The sequence below is a fragment of the Bombina bombina genome, chromosome 6 (genome assembly GCF_027579735.1).
Source record: "Bombina bombina isolate aBomBom1 chromosome 6, aBomBom1.pri, whole genome shotgun sequence".
NCBI classification, from domain to species: Eukaryota; Metazoa; Chordata; class Amphibia; order Anura; family Bombinatoridae; genus Bombina; species Bombina bombina.
Window position 1 is genome coordinate 599,020,477 of NC_069504.1, and position 20,722 is coordinate 599,041,198.

The following is a 20,722-nucleotide window of genomic DNA, read 5'->3' on the forward strand; positions in this document are numbered from 1 at the left end:
TTGGCTGACAAAGGGACTAGCAAATGTTTTTCTGGCAAATTTCCTTACATCGACTGCTAATTTAAAATTCTAGTGCTATTGCATTGTCTTATTATGCACTTGTTGATTATATGGTTCTGTATTGAATTGTCCTTTAATACACCTTTATTTCAAATAATAAGCTAATTATCCTAGGCAAATATTTGAGAGGTAAATATTAAAATATTTTAAGCCCTTCAGGACCGGGGCAAGTGCACAAGATCGGAATGGAGTTTTGATGTAAACAAAAGGGGAAAATGGGAAGACACGTGATCATCTCTGCGATCAAGTGACTCCAACACCACTGATTGGATCCTGGGGGACTGCATACGCTTGTCACATCCCCCATACGGATCTTATATTTTCTTCAACGGGAGTCCTAAAAGAGTCAAGGGGTTAAAGGCAGATCAAGTCTATTCAACTTATTTTTGTTTTTTTAATGTCAGTTTGGTAAAGTGCAACACTTTCCTTTTTTAAATGTTTTTTTTGGAGAAACGCGAGAGAGAACAGATATTTTGCACATTGAATTTGGGCTAAATGTATATTTCTTTCCTTTAGGTCACCACAGACATTCGGCAGCGCTGTACTGATGATCACACAGGAACTTCTGTCTCAGCACCAATGGTGGCGGGTATCATCGCTTTGGCATTGGAAGCAAAGTAAGCTGGTGGACCCATGGATTTACCCCTGTAGTGCGGAGGGTCCGACAAAAGGATCACTATGCAGCCTATAACAGGCCCCTCTGTATCTGGAAAGTGGTGGGTTATGAACATCTTATCCCTGTTATGCTGTACATTATGTTAAAAACAGCGAACTAGGATGAAAGGGATTGGTTAGAAAGTGATTGCTCCTGCTTACATGGAGTTCTTTTTGCATGATGGTTACAAACTGTACCAAATGGTTTCCTCTAACGTATTACAATTGATCATGAAGCTGGTTTGCCTATTTCTTTCATGTAATTGGCAAGAGTCCATGAGCTAGTGACATATGGTATATACAATCCTACCAGGAGGGGCAAAGTTTCCCAAACCTCAAAATGCCTATAAATACACCCCTCACCACACCCACAATTCAGTTTTACAAACTTTGCCTCCTATGGAGGTGGTGAATTAAGTTTGTGCTAAGATTTCTACGTTGATATGCGCTTCTCAGCATTGTTGAAGCCCGATTCCTCTCAGAGTGAATGTCAGAGGGACATGAAGGAAGTATCACTTATTTGAATACGATGATTTCCCTAACGGGGGTCTATTTCATAGGTTCTCTGTTATCGGTTGTAGAGATTCATCTCCTACCTCCCTTTTCAGATCGACGATATACTCTCAATTTACCATTACCTCTACTAATAACTGTTTTAGTACTGGTTTGGCTATCTGCTATATGTGGATGGGTGTTTTTTGGTAAGTATGTTTTCATTAATTAAGACAATCTCAGCTATGGTTTGGCACTTTATGCATTTATATAAAGTTATAAATATATGTATTGTACTTATATTTGCCATGAGTCAGGTTCATGAATTTCCTTCTGCAGACTGTCAGTTTCATATTTGGGGAATATAAACATTTTAAGAAATGTATTTCTTACCTGGGGTTTAGTCTTTTTTTCAATTGACTACTTCTTGCAATTGCGGGTATTAGGCCAGCAGGTGCGTCAAATGCTAAACTTTAATGCGTCATTCTTGGCGTGAAAATATTTTTGGCACGAAAAAATACGTTTATAACGCAACTTCGTCATTTCCGGCGTCATACGTGACGCCGAGACCTTTCGAACGGCGGCATCATTAATAACGCGAGTGTGTCATTTCCGGTTATTTTTGGCGCCAAAAAAGTTTACGTTACGTTGTGCGTCATACTTGGCGCCAAACTTTTTCATTATTTCAATACCCCTTGTATGTTTGCCTCTTGCTTTTTTTTCTCTATCAGAGGCCCTATGCTATTGCATTTTTTCCCATTCCTGATACTGTCATATAAGGAAATAGATAATTTTGCTTTATATGTTGTTTTTTTCTCTTACATTGTGCAAAATGTCCCAATCTGATCCTGTCTCAGAAGTTTCTGCTGGAACATTGCTGCCTGACATCGGTTCTACCAAAGCTAAGTGCATTTGTTGTAAAATTGTAGAAATTATTTCACCGAATGTCATTTGTAATAGTTGTCATGATAAACTTTTACATGCAGATAGTGTTTCCATCAGTAATAGTACATTGCCAGTTGCAGTTCCTTCAACTTCTAATGTGCATGATATACCTGTAAATTTTAAAGAATTTTTTTCTGATTCTATTCTGAAGGCTTTGTCTGCATTTCCACCTTCTATTAAACGTAAAAGGTCTTTTAAAACTTCTCATTTAGCTGATGAAATTTCAAATGACTAACAACATAATAATTTATCCTCTTCTGATGAGGATCTATCTGAGACAGAAGATCCTTCCTCAGACATTGACACTGACAAATCTACTTATTTATTTAAAATAGAGTATATGCGTTCTTTATTAAAAGAAGTGTTAATTACTTTGGATATTGAGGTAACCAGTCCTATTGACGTTCAGTCTAATAAACGTTTAAATGCTGTTTTTAAACCTCCTGTGGTTTCTCCAGGGGTTTTTCCTATTCCTGAGGCAATTTCTGATATGATTTCTAGGGAATGGAATAAGCCAGGTACTTATTTTATTCCTTCTTCAAGGTTTAAAAAATTGTATCCTTTACCAGCAAAATCAATAGTGTTTTGGGAATAAATCCCCAAAGTTTATGGGGCTATTTCTACTCTTGCTAAACGTACCACTATTCCTATGGAAGATAGTACTTCCTTTAAGGATCCTTTAGATAGGAAGCTTGAATCTTATCTAAGGAAGGCCTATTTATGTTCAGGTCATCTTCTCAGACCTGCTATTTCTTTGGCTGATGTTGCGGCTGCATCAACTTTCTGGTTGGAGAATTTAGCGCAACAAGAATTGGATTCTGACATATCTAGCATTTTTTGCTTACTGCAACATGCTAATCATTTTATTTGTGATGCCATTTTTTATATAAAAATTGATGTTCGATCCATGTCTTTAGCTGTATTTTCTAGAAGAGCTTTGTGGCTTAAATCTTGGAATGCTGATATGACATCTAAATCTAGATTACTATCTTTCTTTCCAAGGTAATAATTTATTTGGTTCTCAGTTGGATTCTATTATTTCAACTATCACTGGGGGAAAAGGAGTTTTTCTGCCTCAGGATAAAAAACCTAAGGGTAAATCTAAGGCTTCTAACAGTTTTCGTTCCTTTCGTCAGAATAAGGAACAAAAACTCAATCCTCCCCCCAAGGAATCTGCTTCCAATTGGAAGCCTTCTTTAAATTGGAATAAATCCAAGCCATTTAGGAAACCAAAGTCAGCCCCTAAGTCCGCATGAAGGTGCGGCCCTCATTCCAGCTCAGCTGGTAGGGGGGCAGATTATGTTTTTTTAAGGATTTTTGGATAAAATCTGTCCAAAATCATTGGAGTAAGACCTCCTGTGAGAAGATTTTTACTCTCACGTATCCCTGTAAATCCAGTAAAAGCTCAGGCTTTTCTGAAGTGTGTTTCAGACCTAGAGTCTTCAGGGGTAATCATGCCAGTTCCGCCTCAGGAACAAGGTTTGGGGTTTTATTCAAACCTATTCATTGTACCAAAGAAAGAGAAAATTTATTCAGACCAGTTCTGGATCTGAAAATTTTGAATCGTTATGTAAAAGTACCAACTTTCAAGATGGTGATTATAAGGACTATTCTGCCTTTTGTTCAGCAAGGTCATTATATGTCCACAATAGACTTGCAAGATGCATACCTTCCTATTCCGATTGATCCAGAACACTATCAGTTTCTGAGATTCTCTTTTCTAGACAAGCATTACCAAATTGTTGCTCTTCCATTTGGCCTAGCAAATCTTTTCAAAGGTTCTGGGTGCCCTACTATCTGTAATCAGAGAACAGGGTATTGCGGTGTTTCCTTATTTGGACGATATCTTGGTACTAGCTCAGTCTTTACTTACTGCAGAATCTCACACGAATCAACTAGTGTTGTTTCTTCGGAAACATGGTTGGAGGATCAATTTACCAAAAAGTTTCTTGATTCCTCAGACAAGGGTCACCTTTTTAGGCTTCCAGATAGATTCAGTGTCCATGACTGTCTCTAACAGACAAGAGACGTTTAAAATTGGTTGCAGCATGCCGGCACCTTCAGTCTCAGTCATTCCCTTCAGTGGCTATGTGCATGGAATTTTTAGGTCTCATAACTACAGCATCGGGCGCGATCCCCTTTGCTCGTTTTCACATGAGACCTCTACAGCTTTGTATGCTGAATCAATGGTGCAGGGATTATACAAAGATATCACAATTAATATCCTTGAATCCCAATGTACGACACTCTCTGACATGGTGGATAGATCATCATCATTTGGTTCAAGGGGCTTCTTTTGTTTGGCCAACCTGGACTGTGATCTAAAAAGATGCGAGTCTTTCAGGTTGGGGAGCTGTTTGGGGATCTCTGACAGCACAAGGGGTTTGGAAATCTCAAGAGGCGAGATTACCAATAAATATTTTAGAACTCCGTGCAATTCTCAGGGCTCTTCATTTCTGGCCTCTGCTAAAGAGAGAACCGTTCATTTGTTTTCAGACAGACAATATCACAACTGTGGCTTATGTCAATCATCAGGGTGGGACTCAGTCCCCAAGCTATGAAAGAAGTATCTCGGATACTTGCTTGGGCAGAATCCAGCTCCTGTCTAATCTCTGCGGTGCATATCCCAGGTGTAGACAATTGGGAGGCGGATTATCTCAGCCGCCAGACTTTACATCCAGGGGAGTGGTCTCTCCATCACGACGTGTTATCTCAGATTGTTCAGATGTGGGGTCTTCCAGAGATAGATCTCATGGCCTCTCATCTAAACAAGAAATTTCCCAGATACCTGTCCAGGTCCAGGGATGTTCGGGCGGAAGCAGTTGATGCACTGACACTTCCTTGGTGTTATCATCCTGCTTACATCTTCCTGCCTCTAGTTCTCCTTCCAAGAGTGATCTCCAAAATCATCATGGAACAGTCTTTTGTGTTGATGGTGGCTCCAGCATGGCCACACAGGTTTTGGTATGCGGATCTGGTTTGGATGTCCAGTTGCCCGCCTTGGCCACTTCCGTTATGGCCGGACCTACTATCTCAAGGTCCGTTTTTCCATCCGGATCTCAAATCATTAAATTTGAAGGTATGGAAATTGAACACTTAGTTCTAAGTCATAGAGGTTTCTCTGACTCAGTGATTAATACTATGTTACAAGCTTGTAAATCTGTCTCTAGAAAGATGTATTATAGAGTTTGGAAGACTTACATTTCATGGTGTTCTTCTCATAAATTCTCCTGGCATTCTTTTCGAATTCCTAGAATTTCACAGTTTCTTCAGGATGGTTTGGATAAGGGTTTGTCTGCAAGTTCCTTGAAAGGACAAATCTCCGCTCTTTCTGTTTTATTTCACAGAAAGATTGCTATACTTCCTGATATACACCGTTTTGTACAGGCTTTAATTCGTATTAAGCCTGTCATTAAGTCAATTTCTCCTCCTTGGAGTCTTAATTTGGTTCTGAAGGCTTTACAGGCTCCTCCGTTTGAACCTATGCATTCTTTAGACATTAAACTACTTTCTTGGAAAGTGTTGTTTCTTTTGGCCATCTTTTCTGCTAGAAGAGTTTCTGAGTTATCTGCTCTTTCTTGTGAGTCTCCTTTTCTGATTTTTCATCAGGATAAGGCAGTTTTGCAGACTTCTTTTCAATTTTTACCTAAGGTTGTGAATTCTAACAACATTAGTAGAGAAATTGTTGTCCCTTCCTTGTGTCCTAATCCTAAGAATTGTTTGGAAAGATCCTTACATTCTTTGGATGTGGTAAGAGCTTTGAAATATTATGTGGAAGCTACTCAAGATTTCAGAAAGACTTCCAGTCTATTTGTTTTATTTTCTGGTCCTAGGAAAGGTCAGAAGGCTTCTGCTATTTCCTTGGCTTCTTGGTTGAAACTTTTGATTCATCAAGCTTATTTGGAGTCGGGTCAGGCCTCGCCTCAGAGAATTACAGCTCATTCTACTAGATCAGTCTCCACTTTGTGGGCTTTTAAGAATGAAGCTTTAGTTGATCAGATTTGCAAAGCGGCAACTTGGTCCTCTTTGCATACATTTACTAAATTCTACCGTTTTGATGTATTTGCTTCTTCTGAAGCAGTTTTTGGTAGAAAAGTTCTTCAGGCAGCTGTTTCAGTTTGATTCTTCTGCTTTTGATTTAAGTTTTTTTCTTTCAAAAATGAAAATAAACTTTTTGGGTTGTGGATTAATTTTTTCTGCGGAATATGGCTGTTTTTATTTTTATTCCCTCCCTCTCTAGTGACTCTTGAGTGGAAGATCCACATCTTGGGTATTGATATCCCATATGTCACTAGCTCATGGACTCTTGCCAATTACATGAAAGAAAACATAATTTATGTAAGAACTTACCTGATAAATTAATTTTTCATATTGGCAAGAGTCCATGAGGCCCACCCTTTTTATGCTGGTTATGATTTTTTGTATAAAGCACAATTATTTCCAAATTTCCTTTGTTGATGCTTTCTACTTCTTTCTTTATCACCCCACTGCTTGGCTATTCATTAAACTGAATTGTGGGTGTGGTGAGGGGTGTATTTATAGGCATTTTGAGGTTTGGGAAACTTTTCCCCTCCTGGTAGGATTGTATATCCCATACGTCACTAGCTCATGGAATCTTGCCAATATGAAAGAAATGAATTTATCAGGTAAGTTCTTACATAAATTGTTTTTTTACTTCCCACTTTCCATTGCTTCATATGTATTTTCTAGTCACCTGCCCGACTCTCCAAGTCCCCACATTTTAGTTCTTATTTATATTCTCTATATTCTACATAATTTCATTTAGGAAAATGGAGATGTTTCCTATATAATCTTTTTTGGACCCAAGACTGAGCTTTGAATGTTTTTCATTTATTTAACTTAATAAGGTATGGTCTCTTAATGTCTTTTTTTCTTTCACTTGTGTTCCCCTAAATACCTCATTAAAAAGGTACACTAGTATTTAAAGGGATATTCTACTTGAAAATTGTTATTGTTAAAGATAATCACTTTTATTATCCATTACCGTTTTGCATAACCAACACTGTTATTTTAATATACTTTTTACCTCTATGATTACCTTGTATCTAAGCCCCTGCAGACTGCCCCTTATCTCAGTGCTTTTTACAATCTTGCATTTTAGCCAATCAGAGCTGGTTCTTTTGTATAATCATCTTTCTCCACAGGAGTGAGCACATTGTTATCAATATTGTGCACATGAACTCGCACTGTCTGGCTGTTGTGCAAGATTTAAAAAGCTAATAAGAGGCGGCCTGTAGGGGCTTAGTAAAAGGCAAATTTAATAATATATTAAAGGGACAATTTACTCCAGAAATGTGATTACCTTGTATCTAAGCCTCTGCACACTATTTCAGTTATTTTGATAGAGCATTTTAACCAATCAGTTCTGACTTCTAGGTAACTCAAGAGGTGGCCTTTAAATGGCTTAGAAATTAGCATATGAGCCTACCTAGGTTTAGCTTTCAACAAAGAATATAAATAGGATATAACAAAGATAGATAGGGTACAGCGCTAGACCAATCCTACTATGCCTAACTATGGTAATTGTCTCCTCCCTAGACAATTCAAAAGATATACATTAGTAAAGCAATAGGTATAGAAGGCGCTAAAAAGCAGTAGGATTTATAGATATGTGGTATCACTTTGTGTCGAATAGATCGATGTCACCTTATATAAAATAGATAAATGAACCAATGCTAGTATAAAATGAAAGAGCAATTTTAATCAATATAAAAATCAATCCGAGTATAACTAAAAACCCATCAATGGTTAAAATCCAAAATTCAGATAAAAGATAAATAATCTCATAAACAGCTAAAACATATATGTGTTATTACCAGATAAACATTCACACTGCTCATTCAACAATACAATCTCTCAGACTCTTAATGCACATGACAGACTATATAAATGCCAGTATCACAAGTGTCCAGCTGATACTTTCTCTTATGGGGATCCCCAACTTAGATTCTTATAGGTTCGGAAGTCAATATGGGCTAAATTGTCTGCAGTTCTCCAACACAAGTTACTAATATGTGTGCCCCCGGATGTCAGCATCCTCGCTTTACCTTCAGTAGCTCCTTTTCAATATGGCTACAGATCAAAGTGGTTTATCTCATTCCCTTACCGCTGTATTAGTGATTGGAACAGTCAATGATACTGAATGGAGCTGGGAGGCTCTCTTACCTCCTCTAAGTGTCTACTTGTCGGCCTCCTCACCTGACCCGACACTACGGCTTCTCCTTCGGTTCCTGGCGTTCAAATTTCCGTGAGTGATGTCACCCGGTTCCTGGATACTAGGTGACTACTTGCGCAAGTAATTTCCACGGATGTATCCAGACGATCCTCTGCACTTCAGTACACCAGGGTACGCAGAGTTCAACTTAGTTGCAAAATGTCAAACAGCCCACAGTAAATGGCAGGAAAAGTCCTCTATGCGTTTCAACCCCTTTCAGGGTCTTTATCAAGATACCACTTCCTGCATCCTCTGTCCTTAAATACTCTCTCTATACAGGTGATTCGCTGTTGCTCCAATACCTTTTCAGCAGGTAAGTATTTCCTGGGGGGAAAAAACGGTAGCCACACATGTTGTTCATTCTTCACATAGCCTTTTTCGATACACCTAATACCAGACCCATATTACTGGAATCGCTGATATTTAAATTCAGACAACACAACTTCCATACAATCAAGCTAAACATATTCCCAAACTGAAAATACTTAAAATGGATACTCCATTCTAAAACATGTTAAACATAACCAATTGATTAAAGTACAAATCATATCTATAAAATTATGTCTATAACAATTATATCTATAACAATTAATACCACCACTATTAAAAATATATAAAATGGCTTAGGATATAAATTGGAGGATATATATATATATATCGAGAATTCATAACAGATCAAAATTTCAATAACCAGAATTTAATGACATATACAATATTCCTCTAAGTATACATAAATATCTCTGGTCAACCTAAGATTAATATGTTCATAAGCATTACTATGTACATGAAACATGCTTAAAAATACGTATTAAAAATATACAAACATTAAGAGACTGACATTTGATTAAATATACCAAAATTGGAAATAATTCAAGCAGGATTAAAATCAGAACCTAGTTCAAACAAACCTAGCCTTAAAAATTATCCATATCATGAAAAAATACCCAATAATAATACTCCAATCATATTTAGGTTATAAAATTATAATTCTTATTTAAGTTAAAAAAGGGGCTAATTCCAACTCTGAATTCAGGCCAAGTGGATAAAGTGTGTTAAAATCATAAATTAATTCGGCTTCTTTTTTAACCAATTTATTTTCATAATCACCTCCCCTCCAATCTTTACGTACTATACATAATCCCCAATATTTAAGATCTTTTATACTGTTCTTATGGACATCCCTGAAATGTACATATAGGTGGGTTTCTAATTTTCCCTTTTCTATATTCCAAATATGCTCTCTAATTCGGTCCCTGAGCATTCTTGTTGTCTCTCCTATATAGAACAGGTTGCAAGAGCACTGTAACATTTATACCACCCCCTTGCTACTACATCTTATGGTATCTTTTATAATATATTCCCTACTTGTGCCAGGTATCAGGATGTTTTTCTTTTTTGCCCCACATCTACACGCTTTGCATGTTGCACAAGGGAAAAAACCTCTTATTTCATCCCCCCTTAAATCCAAATCCTTTGTTTTTTTTAATTGTTTGCCTTCTAAACTCACTGGGGGCCAGTAATGATTTAAAATTCTTAGTTTTTTTATAGACTATCCTTGGATATGGGGGCAATTTATCCCCGATAACTGGGTCATTTCTTAACAAGTGCCAGTGCTTCCTCAATATCCTTTTCATTATTCCATGATCATCACTATATGTATTAACAAAGGGTATATCTAATGTATTCTTTCCTTGATCCTCTTTCCTTTTGTATTCTAAAAGGGAGTCTCTATTTGTATTCCTAGCCCTTGTTATGGCGTTTTTAATATTATCCTTATAGCCCCTTTCCTTAAACCTATCCTCCAATACTGTTACCTGTTCATTAAAATCACTAATTTTCGTGCAATTTTTCCTGATTCTTAGGCATTGTCCTACCGGTATATTTTCTTTCCACTTATAGTAGTGACAGCTAGTGGCGTGAATATAATTATTAGAATCCGTTGGTTTAAAATATGTGTTCTGGTTATCAATTTCTCATTGTTAACTAATATGTCCAAGTTTAAAAAAGTAATCGACTCTCCACTTATCTCGTACGTGAAAGTTAAGCCTCTATCATTATTGTTCATGGTATTAAATACCTCGCCAGATGATCAAAATGTCATCTATGTATCTTTTGAAAAGCACGAGATTCGCACCGAGCTCAGCAAACTGGAGGAACCTGTGTTCCCAGTCCCCCATAAACAAATTTGCGTAGCTCGGTGCGAATCTCGTGCCCATTGCTGTACCCTCAATTTGTAGAAAGTATTTCCCATCAAAAGAGAAATAATTGTGCTCTAGAATGAAGCGTATAATTTCCAATAAAAAATTCCTCTGTTCTTCCACTATTGTGTCATCCTTGGACAGGTAACTCTCAACTGCCTCTAACCCTAAATTGTGTTTAATATTAGTATAAAGTGATGATACATCACAAGTGGCCATCATAAATCCTTTCTCCCACTTAATCCCTTCAAGTAATCTCAGCACACTAGTGGAATCCTTTAAATATGAATCTAATTGTACTACATATTTTTGCAAAAACTTGTCCACATATTCAGACAGATTGGCCGTTATAGAGTCTATCCCTGAGACTATTGGTCTTCCGGGTGGATTAATAAGGCTTTTGTGGACCTTAGGTAAGAAATAGAATATTGGAATTTTAGGGTATTGGGGTTTAATATACGAATATTCCTTGTCTGTCAATATTCCCTTTTCCTTAACTTTATCCAATATTCTATCTAGCTTTGTCCTAAATTTTTTAGTTGGATCCATATCTAATTTTTTATGTCTTTTTATCACTCAATAGTCTCTCGGCTTCGATTTTATACTTCTTGCTATCTAAAATCACTAGGCCTCCACCTTTATCCGCCATTTTTATGGCGATGTCATTATTGCTTTGAAGATTCTCTAGTACTTCCCTATCTTTCTTATTCAAATTTCTTTTAAATTTGTGTTTTCCATCTTCACTTTCTCTTAAGTATGCCAGAACCATCTTTTCAAAAGTTTCCAAATTGCTCCCTCTCTCGTACTTGGGGTAGAATTTTGATTTTGACTTTAATTCTGTGTGTTTATACAATTCAGGTTCTCTTGATTCATTGGTTATATATCTTTCAATGGTATTTTTCAAAAAGAAACGTTTAAGAGTTAAGTTCCTCACATATTTCCTTATATTTATGTGTGTCTCAAACTTATTCATCTTTTTTGAAGGTGCAAAAGAGAGTCCTAAACTTAGAACTCTCTCTTCTTCTTTACTTAGAATTTTTTCACTTAAGTTAAAAATACCTACTTTCTTTCTTACTTCTGTCTTTTGGCTTCCATTTTTTCTTTTTCTTCTTCCTCCTCTAACTCCTCTATTTGTCTTTTTCTTTCTCTTGATCTTAAAACCCTTTCCTCCTTTCCTAGTCCGTTCATACTTTTGGACGGTGGAGGAGCCCCCTCCCTGAGGGGGGTATGGCCTAAAAAAGCCTTTTCCTCCTTAGTTAGGTCAATGTGACCTGCTATCTCACTAGTGGTGGGTTGATGTTTATTTTGTGTGACTAGGGGAGTGAATCTATTAGAGGTAGGTATCTCTGGCTGTTTTCCCATCTATTTTCTTCTCTACTCTTTTGCGGGTTCTTTCCAAGTTTGGTATATTTAATCAAATTTCAGTCTCTTAATGTTTGTATATTTTTAATACGTATTTTTAAGCCTGTTTCATGTACATAGTAATGCTTATGAACATATTATTAATCTTAGGTTGACCAGGGATATTTATGTATACTTAGAGGAATATTGTATATGTCATTAAATTCCGGTTATTGAAATTTTGATCTGTTATGAATTCTCAAAATATATATATCCTCCAATTTATATCCTAAGCCATTTTATATATTTTTAATAGTGGTGGTATTAATTGTTATAGATATCATTTTTATAGACCTCATTTTATAGATATGATTTGTACTTTAATCAATTGGTTATGTTTAACATGTTTTAGAATGGAGTATCCATTTTAAGTATTTTCAGTTTGGGAATATGTTTAGCTTGATTGTATGGAAGTTGTGTTGTCTGAATTTAAATATTAGCGATTCCAGTAATATGGGACTGGTGTTAGGTGTATCGAAAATGGCTATGTGAAGAATGAACATGTGTGGCTACCGTTTTTTCCCCCCAGGAAATACTTACCTGCTGAAAAAATATTGGAGCAACAGCGAATCACCTGTATAGAGAGAGTATTTAAGGACAGAGGATGCAGGAAGTGGTATCTTGATAAAGACCCTGAAAGGGGTTGAAACGCGTAGAGGACTTTTCCTGCCATTTACTGTGGGCTGTTTGACATTTTTCAACTAAGCTGAACTCTGTGTACCCTGGTGTACTGAAGTGCAGAGGATCGTCTGGATACATCCGTGGAAATTACTTGCGCAAGTAGTCACCTAGGATCCGGGAACCGGGTGACGTCACTCACGGAAATTTGAACGCCAGGAACCAAAGGAGAAGCCGTAGTGTCAGGTCAGGTGAGGAGGCCGACAAGTAGACACTTAGAGGAGGTAAGAGAGCCACCCAGCTCCATTCAGTATCATTGACTGTTCCAATCACTAATACAGCGGTAAGGGAATGACATAAACCACTTTGATCTGTAGCCATATTGAAAAGGAGCTACTGAAGGTAAAGCGAGGAAGCTGACATCCGAGGGCACACATACTAGTAACTTGTGTTGGAGAACTGCAGACAATTTAGCCCATATTGACTTCCGAATCTATAAAAATCTAAGTTGGGGATTTATATAGTCTGTCATGTGCATTAAGAGTCTGAGAGATTGTATTGTTGAATGAGCAGTGTGAATGTTTATCTGGTAATAACACATATGTGTTAGCTGTTTATGAGATTATTTATCTTTTATCTGAATTTTGGATTTTAACCATTGATGGGTTTTTAGTTATACTCAGATTTTTATATTGATTAAAATTGCTCTTTCATTTTATACTAGCATTGGTTCATTTATCTATTTTATATAAGGTGACATCGATCTATTCGACACAAAGTGATACCTCATATCTATAAATCCTACTGCTTTTTAGCGCCTTCTATACCTATTGCTTTACTAAAGAATATAACTAGAACAAACAAATTTGATGATAAAAGTAAACTGGAAAGTTGTTTAAAATTGCATGCCCTATCTAAATAAGGAAAGTTTAATTTTGACTAGACTGCCCCTTTTAATATAACAATGTTGGTTATGCAATGCTGGGGAAAGGTTAGCAAAGAAGTTATCAATCTTTATAAACAATAAAATCAAGTAGACTGTCCCCTTTTAATGTATTTTGCAAAAAAAAAGTCTACAATGGTTTTTAGCCACATTCATGCTTTTAACACAAACAAAACCTGTTTATTCCGACAGTCATAGGTAGTGACAGATCTTGTTATGCAGATGAGCACTAATGCCTTCTTCATAATCAAATAAAGACTACATTTTGTGAGTACACAAATGATCTTGACTCATAAATTTGGACCAAGCAATGACTATTCTTAGATTTCTAAAATCAAAAACCTCCTGACAGGCAAAATGTATCATGATCTAATTCCAAAATAAAAAAAATCCCATCATTCTGATCTAGCGTGTATTAGAATGTTTTATAGTAGCCCTGTCATTTTTTTAATAAAGATGAGAAAATGGGATTAAGAAAATTAAGGGTGGATTCCTTAGGAACACATGGTAAATGACACCACTCCAGGCTTTTAATTAATTGAGCCAATTGCATTTTGTTTTTGTAATGTCAAGAAAAAGGAAACATTTCAGAATATGAATCAGAATGAATTTTCTTGCAGCCAACAGCTTAACTGGAGAGATGTGCAGCACCTCCTTGTGAAAACCTCTCGCTCTGTCCATCTCAGAGCCCCTGACTGGAGAACTAATGGGGCTGGACGAAAAGGTCAGAAAACATAAGTATTATGTGCTAATAATTATTGGCTGCCCTATACATTAACTTTACTCGGTGTTCTCCACAGAATATTATACCAGCCGGGTAGCCTTATAAAGTAGTCATGTGGGAGCAGTGTAATACGTTCTAAAATAACATTTTTTCTTATCCAAAGCACCAATTTATTGCATAATTTAACATAAATTTAGTTTGATCATTTGTGCTATAAACATTGATAAATGTAATATTCGCTAATTTTAGCTTATTTCTGGGAAACTTTTTACCCGGGTGATCAGTAAAAAAACAAACAAATGTGGTGCACCTATTAAAAAGGACCTGGGAAGAACACTGTTTAGAGTGAGTGCAAACTGTACACAGAACTTTAACATCATGATTCCAAGGACATCCTGCAAGTGCACAGCTATATTTTAAACTATGTAGCACTAATCGGACTTTATATTGACGTTCTAAATGAGGTAACTCTCCCTGAAGTACAGTACCATAAAACTCATATTGCCTATTGTTTATTTATGCACAGTACAACTTTGAAATATACTTTAATACTTTACTCAGCATGTTTTGTTTGACCTTTCTGGTGTTAACTTTTAGGATTTTGAGGCTCATTTCAATCTCTTCCTAACTGGCCACAGCAAATAAACTCAGCTGACATTTTTCAGGACACATTTCAAAATTATTTTCAAACTGTTTCAAATATTTTTTAAGGAACATTACACACCTCTTGTTTCTGTGTAAAAATAGGCATGTTCTATGCTCCATAGAGAGATCAAAAAGCACCTTGTTCCTGTCAAACATCCTTACTACAAGTTATTGTCTTCCATCATGATCCTTCTGAACAGGTTGTTATCTATTTATAAGAGGTTGTTATCACCCTCCCCTGAAGCTTCCCCCTTGATCCCTCCTCCTCCTCCCCATTTATAAGGGATAACTATCCTCCAAGCTTCCCAGTGTCTTCCTGTCCTCCAGACAGAGGGTTAGGTTACCTTTTAAAAGTCTATGCTGGAGGGGGAGCACACGGTGTGTTCCCACAGCAGCCATGGGTAGCTCCTTCACAGGCCCTGGAAGCAGATTAGGTTACCCCACCAGGTTGCTTGGCAATGGTCCAGAAAAGGACCCAGCAATGTACTGTGTTAAAGTGATGGCAAACTCTCCCCTTTTTAAAATCAGATCAGAGGGTTATATGCATTTTGGTGAAGCCAGGGAACTTTCATTGGTGGAATGCAATCAGCATTGCATTCCACTTTACGACGATGATGGAATGCATGAACAGATGTTTTTTTGCACCACCATTTTAACTTGGTTCTCCGGCTATTTAATCCATATAACTATGAGTTTAGCATGATATTTGTCACTTTAGTCTCAGTGCTTCTGTCCTGGGGCCCTAAGTTCTTCATGAGGTTTCCGGATAAGGAAAATTTGTATTTTTTGGTTTTGAGAGATTTATTAAATGTAGAGAAATATTTTAGTTTTGCCGATCTCTTGTATAGTATGTCATTGTGTACTGAATTTGTCATGTAACTCCTGCACACAGCCCTTATTAGGTTATTTAAAAAAAATAATATAATGCTTGTGCTAAAGATAAAGCTAAAAATCAGATGTCTATTTCTTTCATGTAAATGTTAAGAGTCCATGAGCTAGTGACGTATGGGATATATATTTCTACCAGGAGGAGAGAAGTTTCCCAAACCTCAAATGCCTATAAATACACCCCTCATCACACCCACAATTCAGTTTTACAAACTTTGCCTCCTATGGAGGTGGTTAAATACGTTTGTGCTTGATTTTTAAATTATTGTTAAGCGCTTCTAAGCATTCTGAAGCTCAATTCCTCTCACAGTACAGTGTTTGTCAGAGGGATGTGAAGAGAGTATTGCCTGTTGATTTTATGGTTTCATTCATGGGAAATCTTTTCAAGAGTTCTGTTATCGGTCATAGGGATTCATCTCCTACCGGCCTTTTCAGATCGACGATATATTCTACCATTACCTCTGCTGAGTACTGATTTGGCTGTCTGCTAAATGTGGATGGGTGTCTTCGGTAAGTATGTATCATTATTTAAGACACGCTCAGCTATGGTTGGCTTTATGTATTAATATAAAGTTTTAATTATGTGTATTTACTTATATTTGCCATGAGTCAGGTCTATGTGTATTTCCCTTTGCAGTCTAGCAGTTTCAGTATGAGAATCATGTTTGAGGACTTTATATTTTCTGACCTGGGGTTTAGTCTTTTTTTTTCTCTTGTAAGGTGTATCCAGTCCACGGATTCACCCATTACTTGTGGGATATTCTCCTTCCCAACAGGAAGCTGCAAGAAGATCACCCACAGCAGAGCTGTCTATATAGCTCCTCCCCTAACTGCCACCCCCAGTCATTCTCTTGCAGCTCTTGACAAGGGAAGTAGCTAGAGAGATGTAGTGAATTAGTGTAGTTTATCTTCAATCAAAAGTTTATTTTTAAACGGTGCCGGCGTTGTACTGTTTTTTACCTCAGGCAGAAATTAGAAGAAGAATTTGCCTGAGGTTTTTGATGATCTTAGCAGGTTGTAACTAAGGTCCACTGCTGTTCTCACACATAAATGAAGAGTATGAGGAAACTTCAGCTGGGAGAATGGCCTGCAGAATTAACTGCCCTGAGGTATGTTCAGTATATTATTTTCTAGAGGATGATAAGAACTAGAAAATGCTGACAGTGCCTGATATAGTTAAGGTAAGCCTAATTGCAGTGATCTAATAAACGACTGGCATCATGCTTGCAGTAAAAAGTAATTTTCATATTACTTTCTATTATGGCTTAGTATGTAAAACGTTTGCATTTATATAAAGAACGTTTTTTACTGAGGTGATAAATCTTTGTTTGGGGCCTAGTTTTCCACATGGCTGTTATTTTACTCCTAGGAATAGTTTTTTAAGGCCCTCTGACTTTGAGTGCATGGTGGGAGGGGACTATTTTTGCGCTCTAATTGCACAGTTTTTACCTTCTGAGACATCCAGCTTCCAAGAAGGAGTCCCCTGACATATTGGGCCTCTGTAAAGGGTTTTTGTGCCTACAAACGTCGTTTTATGGGAAGGTAGGAGCCACAGTAGAGCTGTGGCAGTTTGCTTGTGACTGTTTTAACGGTTTTTACAGTTTTTCTGCTTCGTTTTTGAACCTGAGGAAGACACTTCAACCTGATTCTGATATGTCTACATTTAAATTTAAGCTTGAACACCTCCGCATGTTGCTCAGGGAGGTTTTAACAACTCTGGATGACTGTGACGCCATTGTAGTCCCAGAGAAATTGTGTAAATTGGATAAATACTACGCAGTGCCTGTTTACACTGATGTTTTTCCAATACCTAAGAGGTTTTCAGAAATTATTACTAAGGAATGGGATAGACCAGGTGTACCGTTCTCTCCCCCTCCTGTTTTTAAAAAGATGTTTCCCATAGATGCCGCTACACGGGACTCGTGGCAAACGGTCCCTAAGGTGGAGGGAGCAGTCTCTACTCTAGCGAAGCGTACAACTATCCCTGTCGAGGACAGTTGTGCTTTTCTAGATCCAATGGACAAAAAATTAGAGGGTTACCTTAAGAAAATTTTTATTCAACAAGGTTTTATTCTCCAGCCCCTTGCATGCATTGCTCCTGTCACTGCTGCTGCGGCCTTCTCGTTTGAGTCTCTAGAAGAGACTCTACAGGTAGAAACCCCATTGGATGATATCCTTGACAAGCTTAGAGCTCTTAAGCTAGCCAATTCATTTGTTTTTGACGCCGTTGTTCATTTAACCAAACTAATGGCTAAGAACTCAGGTTTTGCTATTCAGGCGCGTAGAGCACTATGGCTTAAATCCTGGTCAGTTGACGTTACTTCAAAGTCTAAGCTTCTCAACATTCCCTTCAAGGGGCAGACCCTATTTGGGCCTGGACTGAAGGAGATAATTTCTGATATTACTGGAGGAAAAGGTCACGCCCTTCCTCAGGATAGGTCCAACAAATTAAGGACCAAACAGCCTAATTTTCGTGCCTTTTCGAAACTTCAAGAGTGGCGCAGCTTCAACTTCCTCTAATACAAAACAAGAGGGAAATTTTGCCCAGTCCAAGCCGGTCTGGAGACCTAACCAGGCTTGGAACAAAGGAAGGCAGGCCAAAAAACCTGCTGCTGCCTCTAAGACAGCATGAAAGATCAGCCCCCAATCCGGTAACGAATCTAGTAGGGGGCGGAGTTTCTCACTTCGCCCAGGCTTGGGCAAGAGATTCCCAGGATCCCTATGCATTGGAAATAGTGTCCCAGGGATATCTTCTGGACTTCAAAGCTTCTTCTCCAAAAGGAAAATTTCACCTCTCACAATTATCTGCAAACCAGATAGAGAGAGGCATTCTTACATTGTGTTCAAAAGCTCCTAGTTATTGGAGTGATCCACCCATTTCCAAAGGAGGAACAGGGGCAAGGTTTCTATTCAAATCTGTTTATGGTTCCCAAGAAAGACGGAACCTTCAGACCAATCTTAGATCTCAAGATCCTAAACAAATTTCTCAGGGTTTCATCCTTCAAGATGGAGACTATTCGAACCATCCTACCTATGATCCAGGAGGGTCAATATATGACTACCGTGGACTTAAAGGATGCTTATCTGCACATTCCGATACACAAAGATCATCATCGGTTTCTCAGGTTTGCCTTCCTAGACAGGCATTACCAGTTTGTGGCTCTTCCCTTTGGGTTAGCTACAGCACCAAGAATCTTTGCGAAGGTTTTGGGGTCACTCTTATTGGTCCTAAGTCCGCGGGGTATAGCAGTAGCCCCTTACCTAGACGACATTCTAATACAGGCGTCTAATTTTCAAATTGCCAGGTCCCATACAGACATTGTTCTGGCATTCCTGAGGTTGCATGGGTGGAAAGTGAACGAAGAAAAGAGTTCTCTATCCCCTCTCACAAGAGTTTCCTTCCTAGGAACTCTGATAGATTCTGTAGAAATGAAGATTTACCTGACAGAGGCTAGGTTGTCAAAACTTCTAAATTCCTGCCGTGTTCTTTATTCTACTTCTCACCCTTCAGTGGCTCAGTGTATGAAAGTAATCGGCTTAATGGTAGCAGCAATGGACATAGTGCCGTTTGCCTGCCTACATCTCAGACTGCTGCAACTCTGCATGCTCAGTCAGTGGAATGGGGATTACACAGATTTGTCCCCTCTGCTAAATCTGGATCAAGAGACCAGGGATTCTCTTCTCTGGTGGCTATCTCGGGTCCATCTGTCCAAGGGTATGACCTTCAGCAGGCCAGATTGGAAAATAGTAACGACAGATGCCAGCCTTCCGGGCTGGGGTGCAGTCTGGAACTCCCTGAAAGCTCAGGGCTTGTGGACTCAGGAGGAGGCACTCCTTCCAATAAACATTCTGGAACTAAGAGCGATATTCAATGCTCTTCAGGCTTGGCCTCAGCTAGCTGCGGTCAGGTTCATCAGATTTCAGTCAGACAATATCACGACTGTAGCCTACATCAACCATCAAGGGGGACAAGGAGTTCCCTAGCAATGTTGGAGGTTTCAAAAATAATTCTGTGGGCAGAGGTTCACTCTTGCCATCTATCAGCTATCCATATCCCAGGAGTAGAGAACTGGGAGGCGGATTTTCTAAGTCAACAGACTTTTCATCCGGGGGAGTGGGAACTCCATCCGGAGGTGTTTGTACAGTTAATTCAACTTTGGGGCGAACCAGAACTGGATCTCATGGCGTCTCATCAGAACGCCAAGCTTCCTTGTTACGGATCCAGGTCCAGGGATCCCAAGGCAGCGTTGATTGATGCTCTAGCAGCGCCTTGGTCTTTCAACCTGGCTTATGTGTTTCCACCGTTTCCTCTGCTCCCTCGTCTGATTGCCAAGATCAAGCAGGAGAGAGCTTTGGTGATTTTGATAGCACCTGCGTGGCCACGCAGGACTTGGTATGCAGATCTGGTGGACATGTCATCCCTTCCACCATGGACTCTACCGCTGAGGCAGGACCTTCTACTTCAGGGTCCTTTCAACCATCCAAATCTAATTTCTCTGCGTCTGACTGCTTGGAGATTGAACGCTTGATTTTATCAAAACGTGGTTTCTCCGAGTCGGTCATTGATACATTAATTCAGGCTCGAAAGCCTGTCACCAGGAAAATTTATCATAAGATATGGTGTAAATATCTTCATTGGTGTGAATCCAAGGGTTACTCATGGAGTAAAGTCAGGATTCCCAGAATATTATCTTTTCTCCAAGAAGGATTGGAGAAGGGATTGTCAGTTCCTTAAAGGGACAGATTTCTGCTCTGTCCTTTTGCACAAGCGTCTGGCGGATGTTCCAGACGTTCAGGCGTTTTGTCAGGCTTTAGTTAGAATCAAGCCTGTGTTTAAACCTGTTGCTCCGCTATGGAGTTTAAATTTAGTTCTTAAAGTTCTTCAAGGGGTTCCGTTTGAACCTCTGCATTCCATAGAT

The 20,722-nt window shown here is 38.4% G+C and overlaps 1 protein-coding gene across 1 annotated transcript in view; it reads left to right on the forward strand.

Moving 5' to 3' along the window:
- PCSK6 (proprotein convertase subtilisin/kexin type 6) overlaps positions 1–20,722 on the forward strand; it is a 742,641-nt gene that overhangs the window by 439,212 nt on the left and 282,707 nt on the right. The window contains exons 9-10 of the mRNA XM_053717589.1: positions 577–677; positions 14,167–14,270. Of these exons, the coding sequence (XP_053573564.1) occupies positions 577–677; positions 14,167–14,270 (205 nt within the window). The remainder of the gene's footprint in view (positions 1–576; positions 678–14,166; positions 14,271–20,722) is intronic.